Source organism: Denticeps clupeoides, chromosome 11, assembly GCF_900700375.1.
Source record: "Denticeps clupeoides chromosome 11, fDenClu1.1, whole genome shotgun sequence".
Taxonomy (NCBI): Eukaryota; Metazoa; Chordata; class Actinopteri; order Clupeiformes; family Denticipitidae; genus Denticeps; species Denticeps clupeoides.
Window position 1 is genome coordinate 18535088 of NC_041717.1, and position 22456 is coordinate 18557543.

General features: G+C 45.1%; 3 protein-coding genes across 5 annotated transcripts; 1 reads left to right on the top strand and 2 right to left on the bottom strand.

The window, feature by feature from the left end:
• Positions 1-2107: 2107 nt before the first annotated feature.
• LOC114799238 (tripartite motif-containing protein 16-like) lies at positions 2108-5251 on the bottom strand. Its single transcript, XM_028995705.1, has 6 exons — positions 4568-5251; positions 4385-4480; positions 3940-4173; positions 3637-3796; positions 3453-3509; positions 2108-3099 (listed from the first exon to the last, which is right to left on the bottom strand). Exons 1-6 carry the CDS (start codon positions 5153-5155, stop codon positions 2585-2587), a joined length of 1650 nt encoding a protein of 549 aa, XP_028851538.1. The 5' UTR covers positions 5156-5251; the 3' UTR covers positions 2108-2584.
• A 3075-nt stretch (positions 5252-8326) lies between these two features.
• Positions 8327-12050, top strand: LOC114799681 (fatty acid-binding protein, liver-type-like). Its single transcript, XM_028996477.1, has 5 exons — positions 8327-8367; positions 9126-9259; positions 10944-11116; positions 11300-11392; positions 11994-12050. Exons 1-5 carry the CDS (start codon positions 8327-8329, stop codon positions 12048-12050), a joined length of 498 nt encoding a protein of 165 aa, XP_028852310.1.
• On the bottom strand, positions 11485-19969 carry smyd1b (SET and MYND domain containing 1b). Of its 3 annotated transcripts, XR_003751201.1 has the most exons (11): positions 19848-19969; positions 18966-19142; positions 18364-18577; positions 18133-18263; positions 17651-17689; positions 16166-16361; positions 14190-14282; positions 13946-14109; positions 13595-13763; positions 12254-12497; positions 11485-12016 (listed from the first exon to the last, which is right to left on the bottom strand). XR_003751201.1 is itself a non-coding variant. In XM_028995706.1 (10 exons), exons 1-10 carry the CDS (start codon positions 19967-19969, stop codon positions 12342-12344), a joined length of 1461 nt encoding a protein of 486 aa, XP_028851539.1. In that variant the 3' UTR covers positions 12067-12341. The 3 variants fall into 3 exon arrangements, 2 of the variants coding, with proteins under 2 accessions (XP_028851539.1, XP_028851540.1); XM_028995706.1 differs by lacking the exon at positions 11485-12016 and having other exon boundaries at positions 12067-12497; XM_028995707.1 differs by lacking the exons at positions 11485-12016; positions 17651-17689 and having other exon boundaries at positions 12342-12497.
• Positions 19970-22456: the final 2487 nt, after the last annotated feature.

The window sequence follows — 22456 nt, forward strand, 5'->3', positions numbered from 1 at the left end:
AACTGCAGTGGCTTAGACATATTATAAGGATGCCCTGTAATCGTCTGCCTTGCAAAATGTCCTGTATTGGCAACTAAAACTCAGACAGCGCTCTGCTGGATATAAAGTCCGGCTGAAATACCACTAAAAAGCTGCAAGCACATGTGCCTTATAACTTCTATTGTAAGTGGGGTTTGAACCTGGGTCTTCTGGTTCATAGGCGGGTGTGTTACCCACTATGCTACTACCATTAATATCACTACTACCAGTCATATTAATGTCTAGGGCTGTTACTAACGATTATTTTAACAATCAATTCATTTGTCGATTTGATTATCATAGAATCGGATAAAAAAAAAAAACATTCATTTCCAAATCTTTATTCAAAACCAAAACTAAAATCTTTAGAACATGTTGCTCATTGAGCTGTTATAACAATTATAAGATAAAAATAAAATGGACAAACACAAAAAACACACATGTGTGTGCTTTCTGTTTTGTCGTGGGTGGAGAAGTCGGGCGGGTCAGACCAGACGTCTGCTAAAACAGACCCCACTGTGGACCAGGCGTGTGAAAAAGCCCACATAATTCGTGGTCGTGTTGATCATGTGCACAGCCCACTGCTGGCTGCCCGCTTCCACTGGCGGGGTCAGGTGACCAGCGTTAGAAACGCAGTTCAAAGCGCCGCATTTTACATAAAAATGTGTGTGTTTAGCGTTAAAACACAGGTGAATTATGGCCCATATTGCCTTGTTTCTTTCCTCTGCATCTCCTCGTTTTTTATATTTTTGCTCCGCCATGTCTATGAGGCACCGAGATAAACCATCAGAGTTATCAGAGAATTTGCAGCAGTTCTGGCGTGTACATGAAGGAAATGGACCAAATAAGAACCGTGGAGAAAAGAAAGATGCGGTGGCGACCGTTTCCTCGTTCAGAACTTTATTTACACCCAGACAGAACTTGTCCGTCACAGCGCTTCTCTATCGGCTGTCATTCCTGTGTTACAGATCCCAGCGCCCCGGGACTGTGACAGATTTTTTAAAAAGTGTAATTGTGTCTGCGGTTTCTGTATTTAAGAGAGAAAACACAGGCAGGAATCATTAGTGTCGTTCGCTCATGCAGGCATTTCTTTATCTAAAGAAAAATACATTTTACACTCAACTTTACAAACAATTTACATATACTCACTTCCTGAATTACATTACATTTTCAGTCTTCTCACAGGTTAATGTCAACAGAAGTACATATTATTTGAATATTACATTCGTTCAATATCTGCTATCCCTTTTACAGAATCAACCCACATACTTGTGCTTTCAACCCATCGAACAACCATTTTCATAATAGTACAAACCAATTTTACTTAACATAAATGCAATAATTACTTTCAAAAACACCTTGAACAGAATCTTTCCAGTATTTTCCCATCCCACAGCACATCAGTGGTCTTAACATGTGTACACATACACATAAATAATACACTCAATCTACCTGGCAGTAGTAACATGAACCACTTCACTGAACTACACGTGTCTTACACTTTTACTTACTCCGAACCATGTGATACCTGTCGCGTTTTCTGACAGCTCGTATGAGTAATTTCTCTATTATACACAGTGGGTTTATTTAGAAATAGTGCTGCACTATACTAACCTGTATTTAACAGAGAAAACACAGGCAGGAATCATTAGTGTCGTTCGCTCGTGCAGGCATTTCTTTATCTAAAGAAAATACCGCGAGAGTTAACGCCAATTCCCCCTTCCAGTGATAGCGCCCCCTGGTGGTAAGACCGAATTCTTCCCTGAGTGTGTTCCTGGATATGGGATAAAATACAAGAAACTAAACACCTAATTATGGCCAAACTTTTGAGCGCGTCATACCTGCACAAGGCAGTGGTGGCCTAGCGGTTAAGGAAGCGGCCCCGTAATCAGAACGTTGCAGGTTCGATTCCCGATCCGCCAAGGTGCCACTGAGGTGCCACTGAGCAAAGCACCGTCCCCACACGCTGCTCCCCGGGCGCCTGTCATGGCTGCCCACTGCTCACTCAGGGTGATGGGTTAAATGCAGAGGACAAATTTCACTGTGTGCATCGTGTGCTGTGCTGCTGTGTATCACATGTGACAATCACTTCACTTTAAACTTTAATAACAAACATATAAAACATATGTAAAATAACCTATAAAGAGCATTTATGTCAACAAAATTATCCGTGATGCTCCTGTTGTCACCCTGAATTAATAGAACTTCCTGTAACTCTGGTGTAGCGCTATTCATGACTACTGAATATGTAAAACTCCAAATTTCTTAATGAACAACAATATTACACATTAAATATTTTCATCACGAGCGGAAATTATTGAACCCAGACAAGGCGGACGTAGGTGACAGTGTATTTCTTGGTGCTGGTCCCAAGTCCGAGTAAATGGGGATGGTGGCATCAGGAAGGCCATCTAGAATAAAACATCCCACCAAATCAATTATGCGGAAAACCGACCCCAAACGGTAGCAGCCGAAGGAAGAAAATTCAGACATAAGAGATTCTGTTGGAATAAAAAATGTGGGTTGATCTGCTCTCTGTATCGACAGATATACAAATAATTGAACATCACAGCAGTTTCACTGAGCCAGAAGAAACATAAATCCCAGGATAGAGGGGCTGAGTGAAGGTGGTCTGGACTCTGTACAGGAGGGTCATGGTGTGAGAGACGCTGTAGAAGGACAGAGTTCCTGCCCTGTGATCCACATACACTCCTATTCTGGAGGAGCTGGAGACTCGAGGGAGTTTAGTCTTTTTATTTTTGTGCCAGAAAGAGAAGCTGGATGTAGAACAGACTAAACTCCAGGACTGATCATTACGTCCAAACAGACAATTATCACCCCGTCCTTTCCTGCTGACTCCTTTATATGAAACTGATACTTGAACCTTCCCACTCCACTCCACCTCCCAGTAACAGCGTCCAGACACACCCTCTCTACACAGAACCTGGTACCACACATCAAATCTGTCTGGATGATCAGGATATGACTGGACCACGTCACTCCATGTCACTCTTCTGTTCTCCTCAGTCAGACGGAGATATTTATTTACTGTGTTTAGATCCAGAGTCAACTGGCAGGAATCTGGTCAAGAGGTAAACAGACAGATTTTCAGGGTTAAAAATGACAGATAATGAAATCTGGATTATATATATTCTCTATTGTATCCCAAGAGGGCATAAAACCTCCAGAGATTCATATAAAAAAGACCTAAAATCCCCAAATCATCCAACATAATCAACCAATAAAATAATTCAGTTTTTACAGAGAGACAAATCAGACCAACAGTTATTACTACAAATTAATACAAATACAGCAGAATCGTGTGTACAGGTGTTCCTGTAGAGCTGAGAATATTTAATGTGTGTGTGTTTGTGTGTGTGTGTGTGTGTGTGTGTGAGAGAGAGAGAGAGAGAGAGAGAGAGAGAGATACTCACATTGTAAGAAATCAGATCTGGTCAAAGGTTCAGCAAATTCAATTTTGACGTGTTTTACTATGGAAATATAAATATTCCATCATGAATAATTCTTACCACATAATCCTGTAATATATTTGTAATAATATATTTGTTTTCTCGATCACATCTATCATTCAATTCTCATATTTAATAAATTCCCAACCTGCTGCTGATATCTTCTTCACTTCCTGCTTGCAGAAATCTTCCAGTTTCTCTTTCAGTGCAGAGACAGATTTTACTACAGCCTGACAAGAGAAGCTCTGGTTGACGGTGATGTTGGGGAGATCTTTAGATCCAGGAGGAGCACAGAGAGACGGGAAACTCTACAGAGACAAACAGACAAGAGACAGAAATGGAGAGAGACTTTAAATACACTTTACTGGGGAGAAGTGAAGAGCAGCTCCATAGGAGAGAAGTTTGTGAGGGACGCCCCCTTCTGTAGATGATCAGAGAGCAGTGATGGTACCTGGAGGAAAAGGATGTGATCTTCTGTTTGTGAAAGCTGCTCCAGCTCAGCGTCTCTCCTCCTCAGAACAACGATCTCCTGCTCCAGCAGCTCCAGGTGTCCTTCAGTCAGACTCAGTTCAGCCTTCTCCTGATCTCTGATTATCTTACACACCTTAGAGCGCATCTTCCCAATGGAGCGGATCATCTGAGTAAAGATCTTCTCAGTGTCCTCCACTGCTGCCTGTGCAGAGCGCTGTTAGGAGACAGAGAGAGAGGACAGGGGACATTTGAAGCAGCAGACCTTCACTCAGCTCCTACTGGGACCCCAGACAGCAGCCTGTTCCTCACAGTGTGGTGTCTCAGTGGGACTGGAAAGTGTCCAGACACTGAGTTCCTCACTGGCTGACTGGAGGAGAGACCTGACTGAGTCCTGAAATGTCTCTTCTCCTCGCCTCACTTCTCACCTTGAGAGTCTCCACAGCCTCTCTCAGCTCCTGTACTTTCTTCTCTCTCTTCTGGAGTCTCTGCTGGGATCTTCTCTGGGTCTCGACCAACTGCTTCTGTTGGTTAAAAAAAATACTTCTGATATGCCCCAGTGACTTGTTGTAAATCTGTTATGGACCAAGCGATCTTCTACTTGTTCTTACCTGTTTCTCACTCCTTTCTGCTGCTGCTGCTACTGTCTTATGTCCACTGTGTTCATCCACCAAACACATCAGACAAACGCATTTCTGATCAGAGCAACAAAAGACCTCCAGCAGCTTGTGATGCTGAGAGCAGATCTTCTCCTGCAGTCGTCCAGTAGCATCAGTCACCGTGTGTTTTTCTCCTGGATTTGCTTCATTATGAACTTTGAAGTGAGTCTCACAGTAAGAGACCAGACACACCAGGCAGGACTTGACAGCTTTGACTTTTCTCCCAGTGCAGACGTCACACTCCACATCTCCAGGTCCAGCGTAACAGAGAGCAGGAGGAGCAGCTTGGAGTCTCATCTTCTTCATGTTCTCCACCAGTTCAGCAATAAGAGGGTTTTTGAAGAGAACAGGTCTTGGTGTGAAGGTGTGTCTGCACTGTGGACAGCTGTAGACGCCCTTCTGGTCTTCCTCATCCCAGCAGCTCTTAATGCAGCTCATACAGTAATTATGTCCACAGGAAAGAGTCACCGGATCCTTCAGTAGATCCAGACAGACTGAACAAGTGAACAGATCCTGATCTTTAGAAGGAGCTTCAGCCATTTTCCTGCTTTACAATCAGATGGTGTCACACACAGACAGAGCCGCAAAAAGGAGAGTTAACTTTCAGTTTGGTTTCTCAGGAAGCATCAAACTTCCTGCTTCAGAAGAGTTGTGGTGTGGTGATGTTTGCCTTCTTTCTCAGCAGTATATGTGTATACAGTGGGGCAAAAAAGTATTTCGTCAGCCACCAATTGTGCAAGTTCTACCACTTAAAAAGATGTAATTTTCATGAGACAAAATGAGAAAAAACAATCCTCTGATTTTTAAAGAATTTATTTGCAAATTATGGTGGAAAATTAGTATTTGGTCACTAACAAATGTTCATCTCAATACTTTGTTATATACCCTTTGTTGGCAATGATGGAGGTCAACCATTTTCTGTAAGTCTTCACAAGGTTTTCACACACTCTTGCTGAATGTTGGCAAATTTTTCCATGCAGATGGCCTCTAGAGCAGTGATGTTTTGGGGCTGTCGCTGAGTAACACGGACTTTCAACTCCCTCCAAAGATTTTCTATGGGGTTGAGATCTGGAGACTGGCTAGGCCACTCCAGAACCTTGAAATGCTTCTTACGAAGCGCTCCAAACACTCCCGAGCGGTGTGTTTGGGATCATTGTCATGCTGAAAGACCCAGCCACATTTCACCTTCAATGCCCTTGCTGATGGAAGGAGGTTTTCACTCAAAATCTCCCAATACATGGCCCCAATAATTCTTTCCTTTACACGGATCAGTCGTCCGGGTCCCTTTGCAGAAAAACACCCCCAAAGCATGATGTTTCCACCCCCATACTTCACAGTAGGTATGGTGTTCTTTGGATGCAACTCAGCATTCTTTCTCCTCCAAACACGACAACTAGAGTTTTTACCAAAAAGTTCTATTTTGGTTTGATCGGACCAAATGATATTGTCCCAATCCTCTTCTGGATCATCCAGATGCTCTCTAGCAAACTTCATTTACGGCATTTATCAGACATTTACGGCATTTATCAGACGCTCTTATCCAGAGCGACTTACAATCAGTAGTTACAGGGACAGTCCCCCCTGGAGCAACTTAGGGTTAAGTGTCTTGCTCAGGGACACAATGGTAGTAAGTGGGATTCGAACCTGTGACTCTGTAGTCTTCTGGTTCATAGGCAAGTGTGTTACCCACTAGGCTACTACCAGCCCCTCAGACGGGCCCGGACATGTACTGGCTTAAGCAGGGGAACACGTCTGGCACTGCAGGATTTGAGTCCCTGGCGGCGTAGTGTGTTTCTGATGGTAGCCTTTGTTACTTTGGTCCCAGCTCTCTGCAGGTCATTCACTAGGTCCCCCCGTGTGGTTCTGGGATTTTTGATCACCGTTCTTGTAATCATTTTGACCCCACGGGGTGAGATTTTCAAATAATTGCTCCCACATTTGATTTCTTCACACCAAGCGGCTTACCTATTGCAGATTCAGCCTTCCCAGCCTTGTGCAGGTCTACAATTTTGTTTCTGGTGTCCTTACACAGCGCTTTGGTCTTGGCCATAGTGGAGTTTGGAGTGTGACAGTTTGAGGTTGTGGACAGGTGTCATTTATACTGATAATGAGTTCAAAAAGGTGCCATTAATACAGGTAATGAGTGCAGGACAGAGGAGCCTTTTACAGAAGAAGTTATTGGTCTGTGAGAGTCATCTGCTGGACTGGTGCCAGAGTAACAACCTGACTCTCAATGTCTCGAAGACCAAAGAGATGGTTGTTAACGTCAGGAAGAAACCAACTGTCCCCACCCCACTGCACATTGATGGATCTGCTGTTCATATCGTCAGCAGCGTGAAGTCACTGGGTGTGCACCAGACAGACAACCTCTCCTGGAGCCTCAACACCACCTCCACCACTAAGAGAGCCCAGCAATGTCTGTACTTCCTCAGAAAGCTGAAGAAGGCCAACCTCCCTCCTCCCATTGAAAGTGTTCTCTGCTGCTATGTCAATGTCTGGTACGGGAACTGCACTGTCGCGGATGCAGAGTGCATCATCGGGGTTCCACTTCCACCCATCTCCCAGCTCTACAAGAAACACCTCATCCGTCAAGCTTGGAGCATAATGAAGGACTCTCACCACTCCTCACATGCCCTGTTCTCCCTCCTAGCATCTGGCAGATGGTTCCACAGTATCATAACTGTAACTGCAAGAGCTTCTTCCCCCATGCAATCAGAGCTCTCAATGCACTGCCATCACCAAAACATTGATAAACACAACAACAATACATTTCCAACCATATGCACCTGCTAACATTCTGCTCATTTTGCATGTATGTCTTGTGTGTCCTGGTTGAAGTATCCCACATATACTTGAACCAGACCACTGCACAATACATAGCCACTTGCAAGCATCTTACATGATGTTGACCTGTTTGTCCTTGTTCAGTGTACAGGAGGTTTTACAATTTTTTTTTTATAGTCTGTACAGTATTTAAGTTTTAGTTAGTAAAAAATTATTTTGAAAATATATAATATTATATTTTTTCTATATATAAATATATTTTTTCTTTCTTTTATGATCTGTGTGAAACAATATTTCAATACATGGTTGTACTGACAATAAATCTCTGATGCAATGTGGATTGGATGGCAGACCAAGGCGGGGGCTTTGGCGGCCCGATCCCCGGGCAAGGAATCTGGCTATTGGGACATGGAATGTCACCTCTCTGGCGGGGAAGGAGCTGGAACTTCTGGAAGAGGTTGAGCGGTACCGGCTAGACTCACCTCGACACATAGCACTGGCTCTGGAACCCAAGTCCTTTTGAGAGGTTGGACACTCTCCTTTGCTGGAGTTGCTCCGGGTGAGAGGTGGAGGGCTGGGGTTGGCTTTTTGTTAGCCCCAAGACTCTCAGCCTGTTTGTTGGGGTTTACCTTGGGGGACAAGAGGGTCGCTTCCCTGCACCTTCAGGTCAAGGAAAGGGTCCTGACTGTTGTTTGCACTTATGCGCCAAATAAAAGCTCAGAGTACCCACCCTTTTTGGTGTCCCTGGGACGAGTGCTAGATAGTGTTCCGACTGGGGACTCCATTGTCCTGCTGGGGGACTTCAATGCTCACGTGGGCAATGACAGCATGACCTGGAGGGGCGTGATTTGGAGGAACGGCCTGCCAGATCTGAACTCGATTGGTGTTTCGTTATTGGACTTCTGTGCAAGTCACAATTTAGCCATAATGAACACCATGACCATGTTTGAACTTAAAGATGCCAATCGGTACACTTGGTACCAGGGAAGCCTAGGTCGCTGGTCAATGATTGACTTTGTAGTCATAATATCTGACCTGCGACTATATGATTTGGACTCTCTGGTGAAGAGAGGAGCGGAGCTGTCAATTGATCACCAGCTGGTGGTGAGTTGGATCAGGTGGCAGGGGAAGATGCCACGTAGAATGCCTGGCAGAAGAACATGTCAAGATGGTCTTCAATCCCCACCTCCGGCAGAGCTTTGTCCTTGTCCCGAGAGCAGTGGGGGACATTGAGTCCGAATGTTCTGCTCTGCAATTGTTGAGGCTGCTGTTGCTAGCTGTGGTCACAATGCCAGTCATTGTTGAGGTAGTCAAACAGCTACAAAGCGGCGGAGCCCCGGGGGTGGATGAGATCCGTCCTGGGTATCTCATGGCTATGGATGTTGTAGGGCTATCGTGGTTGACACATCTCTGAAACATTGCGTGGACATCAAGGGCAGTTCCGATGGAGTGGCAGACTGGGGTGGTGGTCCCCGTTTTTAAGAAAGGATACCAGAGTGTGTGTTCCAACCATAGGTGGATCACACTCCTCAGCCTCCCTAGAAAGATCTACACCAAGGTACTGGAGAGGAGGGTCCGATCGATAGTTGAATCTCAGATTGAGGAGGAGCAATGTGGTTTTCTTCCTGGATGTGGAACTGTGGACCAGCTATTTGCCCTTGCTGGGGTGGTGGAGGGGGCATGGGAGTTTGCCCAACCAATCCACATTTGTTTTGTGTATTTGGAGGTGGCTTGTGGCCGTGCCCTCGGGGGCACCGTATGGGGGGAGGGCGCTCCGGGAGTATGGGGTGGATGGCCTTTTGTTGAGGGCCATTCCGTCCCTGTGCCAGAGGAGCGTGAGTTTGGTCCGCATAGCCAGCAGTAAGTCAGCCTTATGGATAGGGTGAGGAGCTTGAATATTCGGGAGGGACTCAGAGTAGAGTAGAACATCGAGAGGAGCCAGTTGAGGTGGTTTGGGTATCTGGTCAGGGTGCCTGCTGGACGGCTCCCTGGGCATGTCCTGCTGGCAGGAGGCCCCCGAGTTGACCCAGGACACACTGGAGAAATTATATCTCCAGTCAGGTCGGGGAACACCTTGGGGTCCTGCCAGAGGAGCTGGTGGATCCAGTGACTGTTTTCGTCCATCGCGCCATGTTTATTTGTATTTATTAATAAATCATTGTTCCCCTTATGTCCCATCTCTGCGCTTCCTTCCCCCATCAACTCGCCTTTGAGACATCTTTAGAAATTAATATGAAATGCCATAAAAGGAAAACTACATGAAATCTATAATAAATAAAAACAATAATTCCAGCACCTCCAAGTATCTGAAAAAAAAAGTCAGATGAAAAGAACAGATGATTTTTAAAACACTTCAAGGTCAACCACATGAATGCCTGCCATTCTAGGTGCAGCTGTGGTGTGAAGGGTGTCGAATTTGGTGGCAGGAGAATCTCATTTTGGAGCTGTTCACCAGCCTACATGCAACATAAAATTCTAAAGGTATCAATGAGAATGATAATAACAACAATGTTAACTATTAGGAAAGATATAAATACTAATACAAATATACACACACAATGCTACATCGATGTCTGACAAACACAAAGTTAAATCACTAATCCAAGAGTGAGTTTCTTAACAGTCCCCACTTCAAGGTCAACCACATGAATGCCTGCCAACAGTTTTTTTTCACATTTCAGAGGTCTAATACACCTGAAGCGCCACCCTGCTCCACCTGCAGATGGTCTCCTGAAAAGCCTGGTGGGAAGGACCCGACGAGAAGAGCCTATGGGAGAGAATAAAGCAAAAACACACCATGACACGGCACGTAACAGCCTGTCTAATGTGCACAGGCAGGTTGTTCCACAGTTTCTGAGCTGCAAGCTCTGTCCTCATCCCAGCAGCTCTAATGCAGCTCATACAGTAATTATGTCCACAGTGAAGAGCCACCGGATCCTTCAGTAGATCTAGACAGACTGAACAAGTGAACAGATCCTGATCTTTAGAAGGAGATTCATCCATTTTCCTGCTTTACAATGGTTTCGCTGAGCAGCAAAAAGTTACCGAACAAGACAAGCTTTAAATTTCGTTCTGTTTTACCTGAACTATATTTTGTGAGAGTGGTTGTAAAACAGTTAAGTAAGGTGCACTAGAACTTTTTCTCTTCCCCATCAAGGATAAAAATATGAAGACAGTTTCCAGTTTTGGTTTCTCCCCAATCCCAAATCCTCCCCAAAAGGAAATTCTATAATGTCATAATTATGTTATATGCCTATGACTGTTTTTAACCAATAGCAACTATTTACCAAATCATATGACATTATAACATGGGTGGTAGTAGCCTAGAGGGTAACACACTCGCCTATGAACCAAAAGACCCAGGTTCAAATCCCACTTACTACCATTGTGTCCCTGAGCAAGACACTTAACCCTGAGTGTCTCCGGGGGGGGACTGTCCCTGTAACTACTGATTGTAAGTCGCTCAGGATAAGGGCGTCTGGTAAATGCAGCAAATAACACTCCAAGTTTTAAAAATCTGACATTAAAATCTTGATGTTATCAGGTCTTTCCGATGATGCGATTGAGAAAGGTAAAGACCTGAAGAGCATCACTGAAATAAAACAGGATGGAGACCACTTCAGAGTGACCGTAACCACCGGACCCCAGGTTCTGGTGAATGAATTCACAGTCGGGAAGGATAGTGAGATTCAGTCGCACGCAGGGGAGAAAGCCAAGGTACAGTCTCATCGGCACGGCTCTGCGGCGGCAGATCAAAACATGACGACGAGCCAAAACTAGTTTTCTTTTCTGTGTCACAATCACTGACAAGAACATTTACAGCTAATTTGAACCACAAACAGCTTTTGAATGAGCAGCTAAATGATTCTTAATGACTTGAATCATTACTCTGTGTTGCAGGCTGTAGCTGTGCTTGCGGGGAACAAGCTGATTGTCACGGCGAATGATGTAGAGTCGGTCACCGAGCTGGTCGATGCTGACACCATAAGGAACGTGAGTACAGAAGCTTCTCCGTCGCGTCTGGAGATTAGAATGTGAGATTAGAAGTACGGGTCCCCAATTCTTCCCACATTCACAAAGAACCATAAAATGTAAGTTTTTTTTTATTGGTGCGTGTGGTGTTGTCTTGAAAGCAATGCAATGAGAGGGAACATTTACCCTGTAAATGACCTCGTAACCAAATATCAGCATGTTGCTGTTCATCATAGAAATAACACCAACACTCACCATTCATCTCAAAATCAGAATAACATTATTTGTGTAAATCTGTGGTATTTTCTAGCTTGACTGAAGTGCTTGACTTTATTTGCCAACGTAATGACTTTCTAAGGTTTTGCAGAAACAGAAATAATATTGAAAATAAATACGTTTGATCAAGTTCAGAACTCTTGTATAAAAGCAATAAATCACTGGAAGCCATTTTTATATAACCGTAATCTGTCATAAAAGTCCCTGGATTGTTAAGGGACTAAACGTGAACATTTTCCTTCACGTGACCTCTTCTCAGGTCCACTGTGACTTGTCAGGAGTTTCAGTGCCTTTATCAAGGGTAATCGTGTCCTACGTGTGAAATGACGCCACTCTCTCATTCCAGACGCTGACCATGGCTGGTGTCTCCTACAAGAGGATCAGCAAACGGGTCGAAAACTGAGCGGATTGGGTCAATGCAGTGTATAATCGAACGATTTAATCAAATTTTACAAAAGAGTCTCTTACAATGTTATATCAGCATGTTTAGTGTGACATTGTGATCAGTGTGATTGACAAAAGTGTCATTTTAACTTGCAATAATAAGACAATAAATTAAAAATGCAATCAGAAGACAAACAGATCTAAAAAATAAAAGGACATAACTGTGGCAGTGTCTGTGGTTTGACTGATGAAGAACGACTTTAGAACGTTCTCTCTTCGCGGTCATGGTAGGCAGCTTCCTGTGGTCTGCTCACTTCCTGCGAAACATGTTTTTGATGCCCTCTTCCACGGGTTCAGCCTGCATGCTCATTGGCTGGTTCTTGAGGGCGGCCTCGCGCATTTGGTGGTACACATATTCATTCTGCTGGAACATGCGCAGCTCCATCTCTGTCTGCATGCGCATGGCCTGGGAGGGTAGAGCAGAGAAACAGAATAAGATCGGAAGAAGATCCATGAAAACCATCACCATGATTCAAATGAGGGGAACACTGTGGGCCGCTACATCCATTCTCTAGCTCCATGATGAAGAATATTTATTTCACACCCATATAGCAACATTTAGTGGCTTAGTTGGTTCGCTGACATAGTTTTCTTGGCGGACCTTTAGTGTGTGATGTGTGAGAAGTTGGACCGGTTGGTGCAGCATCCTGGACTTTGTTGCCACATCAAAGATTTTGATATTGTTTGAGCGCCAAGTCATCAAAAATTCTCAAATGTGGTCAAACCTACCAAAAACTTTCTTATGAGCATTTAATTGCGTTCTGTGGCATACTTATATAAAAAGCAGGTTTCTTCATTCCTTTTATCAACATGTATTTTCTTTACTTTGTCACAATCACTGACAAGAAGATTTGCAGCCAATTTTAACCACAAACCGCTTTTGAATGAACAGCTAAATTATTGTTAATGACTTGTATCATTGCTATCATTACATCATGTAATTTTTCATCAAATACTATAAATGGGCCAGTCTGGCAACACTGAGCCCGGAGACAACAGCTCTTGCTGGATATAAAATATTTAAATATAAAATTCTCACAGTTATTGTATTGTCTCACTATAATGGCTTATTTCAGACCTGTATCCAATAAGTGTAATCCCCTTAAGAATCTTAAAAGTAAAAGTGAAGTGAAAGTGAGTGGTGGTAGGGTGGTAGTAGCCTAGTGGGTAACACACTCGCCTATGAACCAGAAGACCCAGGTTCAAATCCCACTTACTACCATTGAGTCCCTGAGCAAGACACTTAACCCTAAGTTGCTCCAGGGGGGGACTGTCCCTGTAACTATTGATTGTAAGCCGCTCCGGATAAGGGCGTCCAATAAAAGCTGTAAATGTAAATGTAAATGAGTGTTTTGGAGCAGTGGGGTCCTCACAGGAACCTTGACAGTTCGGGATTTGAACTCACAACCCTTCGGCTACGAGTCCACTTCCTTACCCACTAGGCCACCAATTCCCAGACAAAATTGTAAAAATGACTGTCCATTTGTGGTGGGTGCTGCGTACCTCCAAGTCCTTGGTGATGGGGTGTGTGGGTCCATGTGTGATCAAGAGGATGGCGTAGGCCTTGCAGATCATGCCATGGCCCACCTCTATATGCCCTGCCTGCCAGTGGGTCACCCCAGCTCTCATGGTGGCCAGTCCCAGAGCAGCATTGTTTGGGTGGTACAGCTTTCTGCTCCAAAAGACAAATGGCATTGGTTTAAAAAAAGGACAGTCTTCCCAAAATAAAGCACAACAAAAAATTATGAATGTGCTTTATGTAATGAGTATGTGGATTAGCAGTAATAGTCAAGAGATGGCAAGATTTTTTCTAGAGGAATGAACCTTCATGCCCCGGTCAGACCAAACACTCACATGTAGCCGTCTACCATCTTCCGGGCGTATGAGGCCGCTTCATCGAAGAACTGCAGGTAGGACAGAACCTCGCTGGCCATGCTCCACATCCTCAGCTGGTAGATGTGTGTGTCGGCCAGAACCGGCTCCTGCTTCTCCAGACATTCCCTGCAGATCTTCACCACCTTAAATCCGACAGACAGTCTGGTGTTGTTTTACGACCGTGTGAGTACAGAACGGATGAGAAGAACTGAAGTCTTTGTACCTCATGATAATTCCCATCCAGACGGGCCTTGTCCATCTTTTCCAGCATCATCAGACTGTAGTCAGTCACTTCCTTCACCTGTTCATCAGGCACCTAAGACATCAATAGAATTAAGATGCTGAATATTGCATAAATTGATTAATGGCGTTAATGAAGCTCTAGTACTTCACCACAACAGTGATGGTGATGTTACAGAATTAAAGAGGACATGAGAACCTTGGTCCTGTATGATTACACACACACACACACACAAAAAGAGAGCTCACTCATCACTCACTATCCTCACCTAGTCCTGATACTCAGGGTCGCGGCTGCCGGAGCCCATCCTGAGACACCGGGTACAGGGCGGGGTGTCAGTCACACACTCACACCTACAGTCAATTCAGAGTTGCCCGTCCACCTTTTGTACACGCCTTAATAGCAGGCAGGAGACCGGAGAACCCGGAGGAAACCCACACCAGCATGGAGAGAGCATGCAAACTTTGCCCGCGCAGGCGCCAAACTGGCTTCTCTTGCTAACTTACTTTGATGCTTCACTGCCATGACCAAATACGGAAGCTCCAATGACAGCATCTGTCATGGAGGGCCACGCTTACATGAAGGAGCTTTACATTTACATTTACAGCATTTATCAGACGCCCTTAATCCAGAGCGATTTACAATCAGTAGTTACAGGGACAGTCCCCCCCAGAGCAACTTAGGTTTAAGTGTCTTGCTCAGGGACTCAATGGTAGTAAGTGGGATTTGAACCTGGGTCTTCTGGTTCACAGACGAGTGTCTTAACCACCCTGTAGTATAGATGAGCCGCTACTGGTCCAGACCTTTTAAGCGCAATCTCCTCACCAAGGGATACTCTAAGATGGAGGTTCAAGGGATGAAGGAGCTGGGGTTGGCTAGAATGCCTGACCATTTCCATTTTTCAGAGGCCTAATAAGAAGGTGGCACGGCCAGTGTGCGCACTCAATACGATCACTTGGCTTGTCGACCTACCAGGCAGAAATTTTGGAGGAAATGGCTTGTGAACTCGACACGGGAATGCCAAACCCCATCTGCCTGGTCAACGATTTGCCTGTACAGTCCTCAATCCCCCTGCAGTGATCAGGTTGGGGGGTCCCGCTGACATCAGACACATCCCTGACAGATCTCAGGTCTCTTTTTGCCTTGGGGTAAAACGCACAGTGCCCCAGGACAGTATGTGAGGGTTATAAGGATATATGAGGGTAGCTCCTGGTGTCACGACCGCTAGTCCCATTATGGGACCTGTCCATAGTGCTGGACGTTGTGCCTTTGGAAGGCATGGGTTTGAAGTGTTTGTCTCTTAAGAGCATTTGTTAATACCTCCTGCCTTTAGTTTGTTTTAGATTTTCCAAAGTCTTCCTGCAGCCGGCGTTTGTGCCCAAGATGGTAAACGGGGCATACAGAGGACCAACGGTGGAGCCCCCCAACAGTCCATGTATGTGGCACGGACAGCGACTTTTAGGAGACTGTCTTTGTATCATTGGCAGTGCCACATGAGGGCAGACCCTTGAAGGCTTTGCTTGGGCGTGCATGGCGGTGGTCGGTCATGGTCATAATGGTTGGGGTGGTAGTAGCCTAGTGGGTAACACACTTGCCTATGAACCAGAAGACCCAGGTTCAAATCCCACTTACTACCATTGTGTCCCTGAGCAAGACACTTAACCCTGTGTGTCTCCAGGGGGGGGGACCGTCCCTGTAACTACTGATGTCGCTCTGGATAAGGGTGTCTGATAAATGCTGCAAATCTAAATGTCATAAGAAGTGGGTGGAGCCCTCCATGCCTTGACTGATCTGTCTCCGACATACTGTATTTGCTCACCCCCAGAGTTATTCCCACAGTGAAACACCTAACTGTTACCAAAGAACCTCACAAACAACCATCATTAACCGCCATTCCACCATGCTGCACATTTAAATAACTTTATCCTCCCAACAGTTGGCCAAGCAGCCTGTCTCACCGGGACTCCATCCACCACCGTACCAGCCATCTTCAGGTCGTCCTTGGTGCCGTTGGCGCAGTGTTCACATGTGCAGTCAAAGAAGTACTGCGCCTTCAGCTGCTGCTTGCGCACCTCCGACACGTTGAGAAAATCGACGTAGGACACGTACACCTCCTCGCCCGGGCTGATCTTACCCAGAGCTCGCAGCTCCACTCTGGCACAAGGGGAGAGCCGAAGAGAGGAAATCATTTTGTTATTTACAGATTGTCGTGTGGTTATGAAGAATATGTGAGCCATTTGGGTACAGACACCCACACCAAACATCAATAAAGGCAAAAATATGGCACGTGAAAGGGGGCGCGACTACAGATCTCAAACAAACCCCCATATTCAGGTAGTTTTATTTCACCCCAGGTAACGTTGTCTAGAACTGACAATGTTTTTAATCATTTCTCAGCCATGAACAGCACCGGTGACTCTCTCTCTCTCACGTGAGTCCCTATATTCATCAGAATTTTGCAGGGTGGCTGGGAACAGCAGTGGGGGCTTTGCATTTAAAGCTTGTACGTGATCAGAAATCCTCAATGGTGTTGCACCCTGCGCTAGAATTAAAGGTTACAGAAGTAGCGACTGCGCCGACACACACAACTGAAATAACACAGCACTGGGGCAGTGGTGGCCTAGCGGTTAAGGAAGCGGCCCCGTAATCAGAAGGTTGCTGGTTCAAATCCCGATCTGCCAAGGTACCACTGAGGTGCCACTGAGCAAAGCACCGTCCCCACACACTGCTCCCCGGGCGCCTGTCATGGCTGCCCACTGCTCACTCAGGGTGATGGGTTAAATGCAGAGGACAAATTTCACTGTGTGCACTGTGTGCTGTGCTGCTGTGTATCACGTGTGACAATCACTTCACTTTCACTATTTAATTGTGTGCATTACTGAATAATACAGTATATCTATATTTAGAATATCCCTGTGAAGGATGGTTGCACAAACCCATGAGCAGGAGAAGGTGATGGGGGGGGTGGGTTACAGAGGGGGGATAAAAGTTTTTTTTTTTTTTTTTTTTTTAATGACCATTGGGCATGCGCTGTATTAGCATGCGGTGCCGGTACGGACTACACTGCAATTAGTTTAGATAACAACGGGCAAAAGGTCGAGCGGCGTGATAAACATGGACCAACCACCCAGAGACATTAACCGTGATGGATGAAGGTGTAAACCACGCGGCGTCTCCTCTGCACGTAGCAGAATCTGCTGGAAACACCGGCGGTGGAGAGCAAGACAGAAGCCAATTCCTCCAAATTTGTTAACATTTCTCTCTTTTCTTTCTTTTTTTTTAATATTCTTATTCCGAGATGAGGGTTAATGGCACTTGGGCAGGGTGGGGTGAGATGGGAAGGTTGTGATACTCGTGATGGAGGCACAGAAAGGGTGAAGAGAGTTCGACTGAGAGACGGGGTCTCTGCACGAGAGCGAGGTTTTTACTCTGAACCGACCCACCTCCTGTGAGAGTGATACACAGTGTTCACTGCCGACTGACTGAAAGACAAAACAACAGGCGTTTACACCACGACCACTGAAATAACTACTCATCTGACCTTTAACCTCCTCAACTTCCTTGTTTAATGAAATTGTTTAGCTCAAATCCTGTAGCCGGCTGTGGAAATACGGCGCTTTCTACACGTGCTTGTCTAACTTGCCGTGACCTTTGCTGAAGCAAATGAAGAATCCAGCGTCAGGCTGATATACAGTACTGTACATGACCAGTGTAATTTAACCAAATCTAATATAGTAATATCCATTAATAGCACTTTTATTCTTTTAAACAATTCTGCTGTACGTTTGAACATCCCTGGGTTTTACTTGCCCCGTAGCTTCAAGTAAATGAAACCACATCAGACTAAGTAATAAAGTACAGCAGATAATTGTAAAAAAAATTATGACAGCGTTGCAAGGCAATGGGGGCGGAGCCTGATACATACTTGCCATGGTTGAGGACGACAGTGCAGTTTGGCCAGCAGTCGTGGTTGACCATGCAGAGGTTGGGGAATATTCCCACTCCAACTGCCTGGAGCCCTCTTTGGTCACTCACGGTGAAGCCGTTGCAGTTGATCTAGTGCAGAAGAAATGGGAAGGGCGATGGCATAGCATGAAACATCCTGCAACAATGATCGTGAGGAATGTTATCAGCATGGATCCATCCTTGGTCGTACCACTCCTAATATGTGCGAGATGCTCTCCACGTTGTGAGCCTTGCTTGTGCGCGGCCAGTAGTCCAGGAAGTTGTGAACGTCCACTTTGAGCTCCTTCAGGTCCAGCTCGGGCATGTCGGAGATGTGGTCCTCCAGCTCCTCCACTGAGATGAGCTGGTAGTCGGAGACCACACCCCCCTGCTTGTCGATGCGCCACAGAATGCGAGCAGCGAGGCTGCGAGAGACGGAGTAATATTTACATTTACCGCATTTACCGCATTTACCGGACGCCCTGGTCCAGAGCAGCTTACAATCAGTAGTTACAGGGACAATCCCCCCCCTGGAGACGCAAAAGGGTCAAGTGTCTTGTTCAGGGACACAGTGGTAGTAAGTGGGGTTTGAACCTGGGACTTTGTGGTCGTCTGGTTCATAATGTCTAACCCACTAAGCTACTACCTGGACAAACATTGGCGTCCATGTTTAAGTTGTGTAAAACGGACACGTTCCCCTTAATGTTCAATCAATTCGTGAGTCATGTGAGGGTCATTCAGCCTTTTTCCACTTGAGTTGTTCAACTGTCACAGACATCAAGACTTGACTGATGCCTCTAAGCACCTCCTTACCGCACATTCTCGTTGGGTGTTTTGCCGTACGCCTTGATGGCCGCACACTCCTGTTTGTGCTCCTCCCACGCAGCTCGCTGGCACGTGCGGTCGCAGTACTGGGCGAATTTGCACTGGCCACAGCGCTGGAGCTTCTGCTGCCGACGGAAGCAGCTGTGACAAACGTTTGCCACGTAGCTGGGGGGGGGACAGGAAAGACAGACACGGATGAAGTGAGACACGAGACATGGCTGAAGCCCAGGCTACATTGGATTACAGAACAACTACAACCACGCAGACACGTAAAAAATGTCTTGAGACTTCAGCGTTCGGTTTAATTTCATGTCGTTGAAATTACGTTTACGGCTGAAGCGAGGCCTTCTACGAATGAATTCTAGCTAACTTTCCATCCTATTCAAAGAACAGCATGATCGCTGTCATTAATCTAATAACTGATCTTAGGAGGAAGATTCTGGACCTGCTCTTTGCATTTGGAATAGAAACTGTTTAATAGAAGTTAACAGGATTTAATGTGTTCAAGGTTTAAAAAGTCTTGGTGTTCTGTGAGAACATTGAAGGTACACATTGAAGGAAATGAATGGCTTGTACGTTCCTAAGAGTGAACCTCTGTACCACACAAATGCAGTATACACACCAATATTCCAACAATTCCGAATCATCATGTAAATGTAAATCTTGCAGTGGGAAGTGTAAATTAAGTGTAAACTGATCCCATGCCACAAGTGGCATGACGTGCAGCTCATTGGGGCAGTGGTGGCCCGATCGGCCTAGATGCCACTGAGGTGCCACCGAGAAAAGCACCGTCCCCGCACACGCCTGTCATGGCTGCCCACCGCTTCACTGCCTATTCAGAAAATAATTGTCTAAATGACGGGGACTTGCCTGTCAAAGACCACAGCGGCGAAGCTGGGCTCAATGAAAAGTACGTCGCCGGCCCAAAATTCCTTGGTGGCCCTGAGACCTCGGCCTTTTCCCGGAGATTCAAAAAGTTCCACGCTGTCCATGTCTGGTGTGGTGTGTGAGCGCAGGCAGGCCTCCTCGATTGTGAAGGTGGAGGGTAAGGCAGCTGTACATTCCTCCACCACTATCACCAACTAAAATAGCCCCCCTCTCTTCAGCTGAGCCAATCACAGAGGTGGAGCGGGGGGGTGTCTGACTTCCGAGGTGTAAAGCACCAAAATTTAAGGAAAAAGCGTGAATCTGACTTAAACAGCAGCACTACGCCACCAATACAATTTAAAATGGCTTTCATATACGATTAGGATAGATACATATATGGTTATTTTTGTTCGTTTTTTTCCTTTATTTGTAGGGGGGGTAAACATTTCTATTCTATCACACGGATATTTCTGTCTATCAGTTGGACCTGTCTGTCAAGCAGGAGGGGGGGCGACACATAAGACAGCTGCAGTCCGGGAAGGGGGGGGTCACATCTTCTGGCACTTTCCCCCAGCTCCTCCTGTTCTCCTTGTCATTCGCGGCCTTTCCACTCTTTGTGGCTCTTTTATTAAGAGAAGTAATCGCTATATCTATATAACTCTTCTGGTAATCTCAGATAATCATGAATAAAAGAACAAGGCAAATAAGAACGTCTCTGTCTAAAAATGTATTAATACGAAGATATTAGTGCATTTTTATTAAAGGTTCTGGTCCAAATATATTACTCAAACTTTAAACATTTACATTTTGGCACTCATCATACTTATCCAGTAGTTACAGGGACAGTCCTCCTGGAGACCCTCAGGATTAATTGTCTTGCTTGGGGACACAATAGTAGTAAATGCGGATTTGAACCTGGGACTTTCTGGTTTTCTGATTCATAGGCACTAGCCTACTACAACCATAATAACAGTGTATTTTGCACAGAACTTTACACCTGTTATTGTCTGTCCTGTCTTTGTATAGTTATGTTCATTTTTATATCTGACCAGTGAAGGTTTTCTTGATTACTTTTTTTTTCTAGAATGGGCTCCATTTTCAGCGAGTGTTGAATTGGATAAGGAGTGACCAAAAGAACCACAGAGACTACTTCGTGCATTCATAGGACAAAATGAAATGTCGTCCCATTCTTTCCATTAGGCTCGCTTAAAAAAAGGGCAACATTACCAGTCAGGTACCAGAGAGAGACAGAAGGTGTCTCGGTCTAATCCAGCGCAGCGATTTCCAAGACTCATGACATAAATTCCCATTAGTCTGCGAATGATTGTGTCATAATTCCTTTATTAATTATGTTTCATAGATCGTGTGTAAAGTTTGATTGAAATGTAAACAAAACATGACACTAGAGGGCATCATAGTCAAGTAAATGGAGCTTGAAAATACACAAAGTTTGGGGGTTCTTCAAAATCCAATTATAATAAAAATGGACAGAAACATAGTCAGTCATGAAATGACTTTGGGAATTCCAGATTTTCAAAATGAGCTTTTCTGTGGCGTTGTGGACACATGTTATCCAGCACAGCCGGGAATGTTCCAATGCATGTTGTGATTATTGAATATTTGGAAACATGAATTTAGCATTAGTTAACATGCATTTTAATCATTGATTTTCAGGGCAATTAAAATATTTTTCAATGTCCTAACAACACAAGCTTTCATTTTGTCAAAGTGCTTTGTCAGTAAAAAAAAAAAAAAAAAAAACGATGTTGCAGACAGAGCGAAAGGCCTCAAGAGCATAAACTCTGTTAATAATGTGAATAGCGACATTAACGTGTTAACAACCCCTTGCCAGCAGTGACGTTCACCTCCAGCACCTTCCCTGCATCTGGTCATGTGACCAGGGTACCAGCTCTGGCGTTTGATGAAAATTAGTTTCCATGGCAACGCAGCCATGTTGCTGTCACCGGTAGATTTTGTGATCTGGGTGCCCTGTGTCGCCTGGTTTTTCCTTTCGAGGTATTCGTCATTCATCTCCTTGTCCTGTGCCACCAGAAATCGGGTATCACACTCACCTATGAACCAGTAGTCCAGGTTCTAATCCCACCATCTACTACCATCGTGTCCCTGAGCAAGACACTTAACCCTGAGTGTCTCCAGGGGGGACTGTCCCTGTAACTACTGATTGTAAGTCGCTCTGGAAGAAGACCGTCTGGTAAATGCCGCAAATCTAAAATGTCATATAACTGGGCGTCCCTTACGGGATTGAAGTGTTGGGAGAGTGTGTGTGGGGTAGAGGGAGCTTTGTGTGTGTGTGTGTGTGTGTGTGTGTGCGTGTTTGTGTGTGTAATGGGGGTAGGGGTGGAGGTACATCACTGTGCAGATCTACAGTACAAATAAGCCTATCAAGAGATGCGAACCGACAAGACAAATAACTCACTAAAAGCAATCTTTATTTTATATGCAATCTTTATAATCTGTGGAGAGTAACGTAAGTAAGTGGCATTCGTTAGTGGCAGCATCTCTACTTCACTAAAGTATTTCCATTTGGCTCGATCACTACATTTTATGGAGTGTTGTTCCTTTTTACTTACAACGGAGTAAAAAAATTACGG

What these genes read in the sequence shown, in the direction of transcription:
- LOC114799238 (XM_028995705.1), bottom strand. Translation starts at nt 5,155, where the DNA reads ATGGCTGAAGCTCCTTCTAAAGATCAGGATCTGTTCACTTGTTCAGTC. An exon ending in ATCACATCCTTTTCCTCCAG is followed by an intron (nt 3,797 to 3,939) that starts GTACCATCACTG and finishes TTGTCTCTGTAG; the next exon opens with AGTTTCCCGTCTCTCTGTGC. An exon ending in GAAGAAGATATCAGCAGCAG is followed by an intron (nt 3,510 to 3,636) that starts GTTGGGAATTTA and finishes ATATTTCCATAG; the next exon opens with TAAAACACGTCAAAATTGAA.
- LOC114799681 (XM_028996477.1), top strand. Translation starts at nt 8,327, where the DNA reads ATGAACACCATGACCATGTTTGAACTTAAAGATGCCAATCG. An exon ending in TTTGGTCCGCATAGCCAGCA is followed by an intron (nt 9,260 to 10,943) that starts GTAAGTCAGCCT and finishes TGATGTTATCAG; the next exon opens with GTCTTTCCGATGATGCGATT. An exon ending in ATGCTGACACCATAAGGAAC is followed by an intron (nt 11,393 to 11,993) that starts GTGAGTACAGAA and finishes CTCTCATTCCAG; the next exon opens with ACGCTGACCATGGCTGGTGT.
- smyd1b (XM_028995706.1), bottom strand. Translation starts at nt 19,969, where the DNA reads ATGGACAGCGTGGAACTTTTTGAATCTCCGGGAAAAGGCCGAGGTCTC. An exon ending in GTCGTCCTCAACCATGGCAA is followed by an intron (nt 17,690 to 18,132) that starts GTATGTATCAGG and finishes TTTGTCTTTCAG; the next exon opens with TCAGTCGGCAGTGAACACTG. An exon ending in GTGTATCACTCTCACAGGAG is followed by an intron (nt 16,362 to 17,650) that starts GTGGGTCGGTTC and finishes CCCTTGTGCCAG; the next exon opens with AGTGGAGCTGCGAGCTCTGG.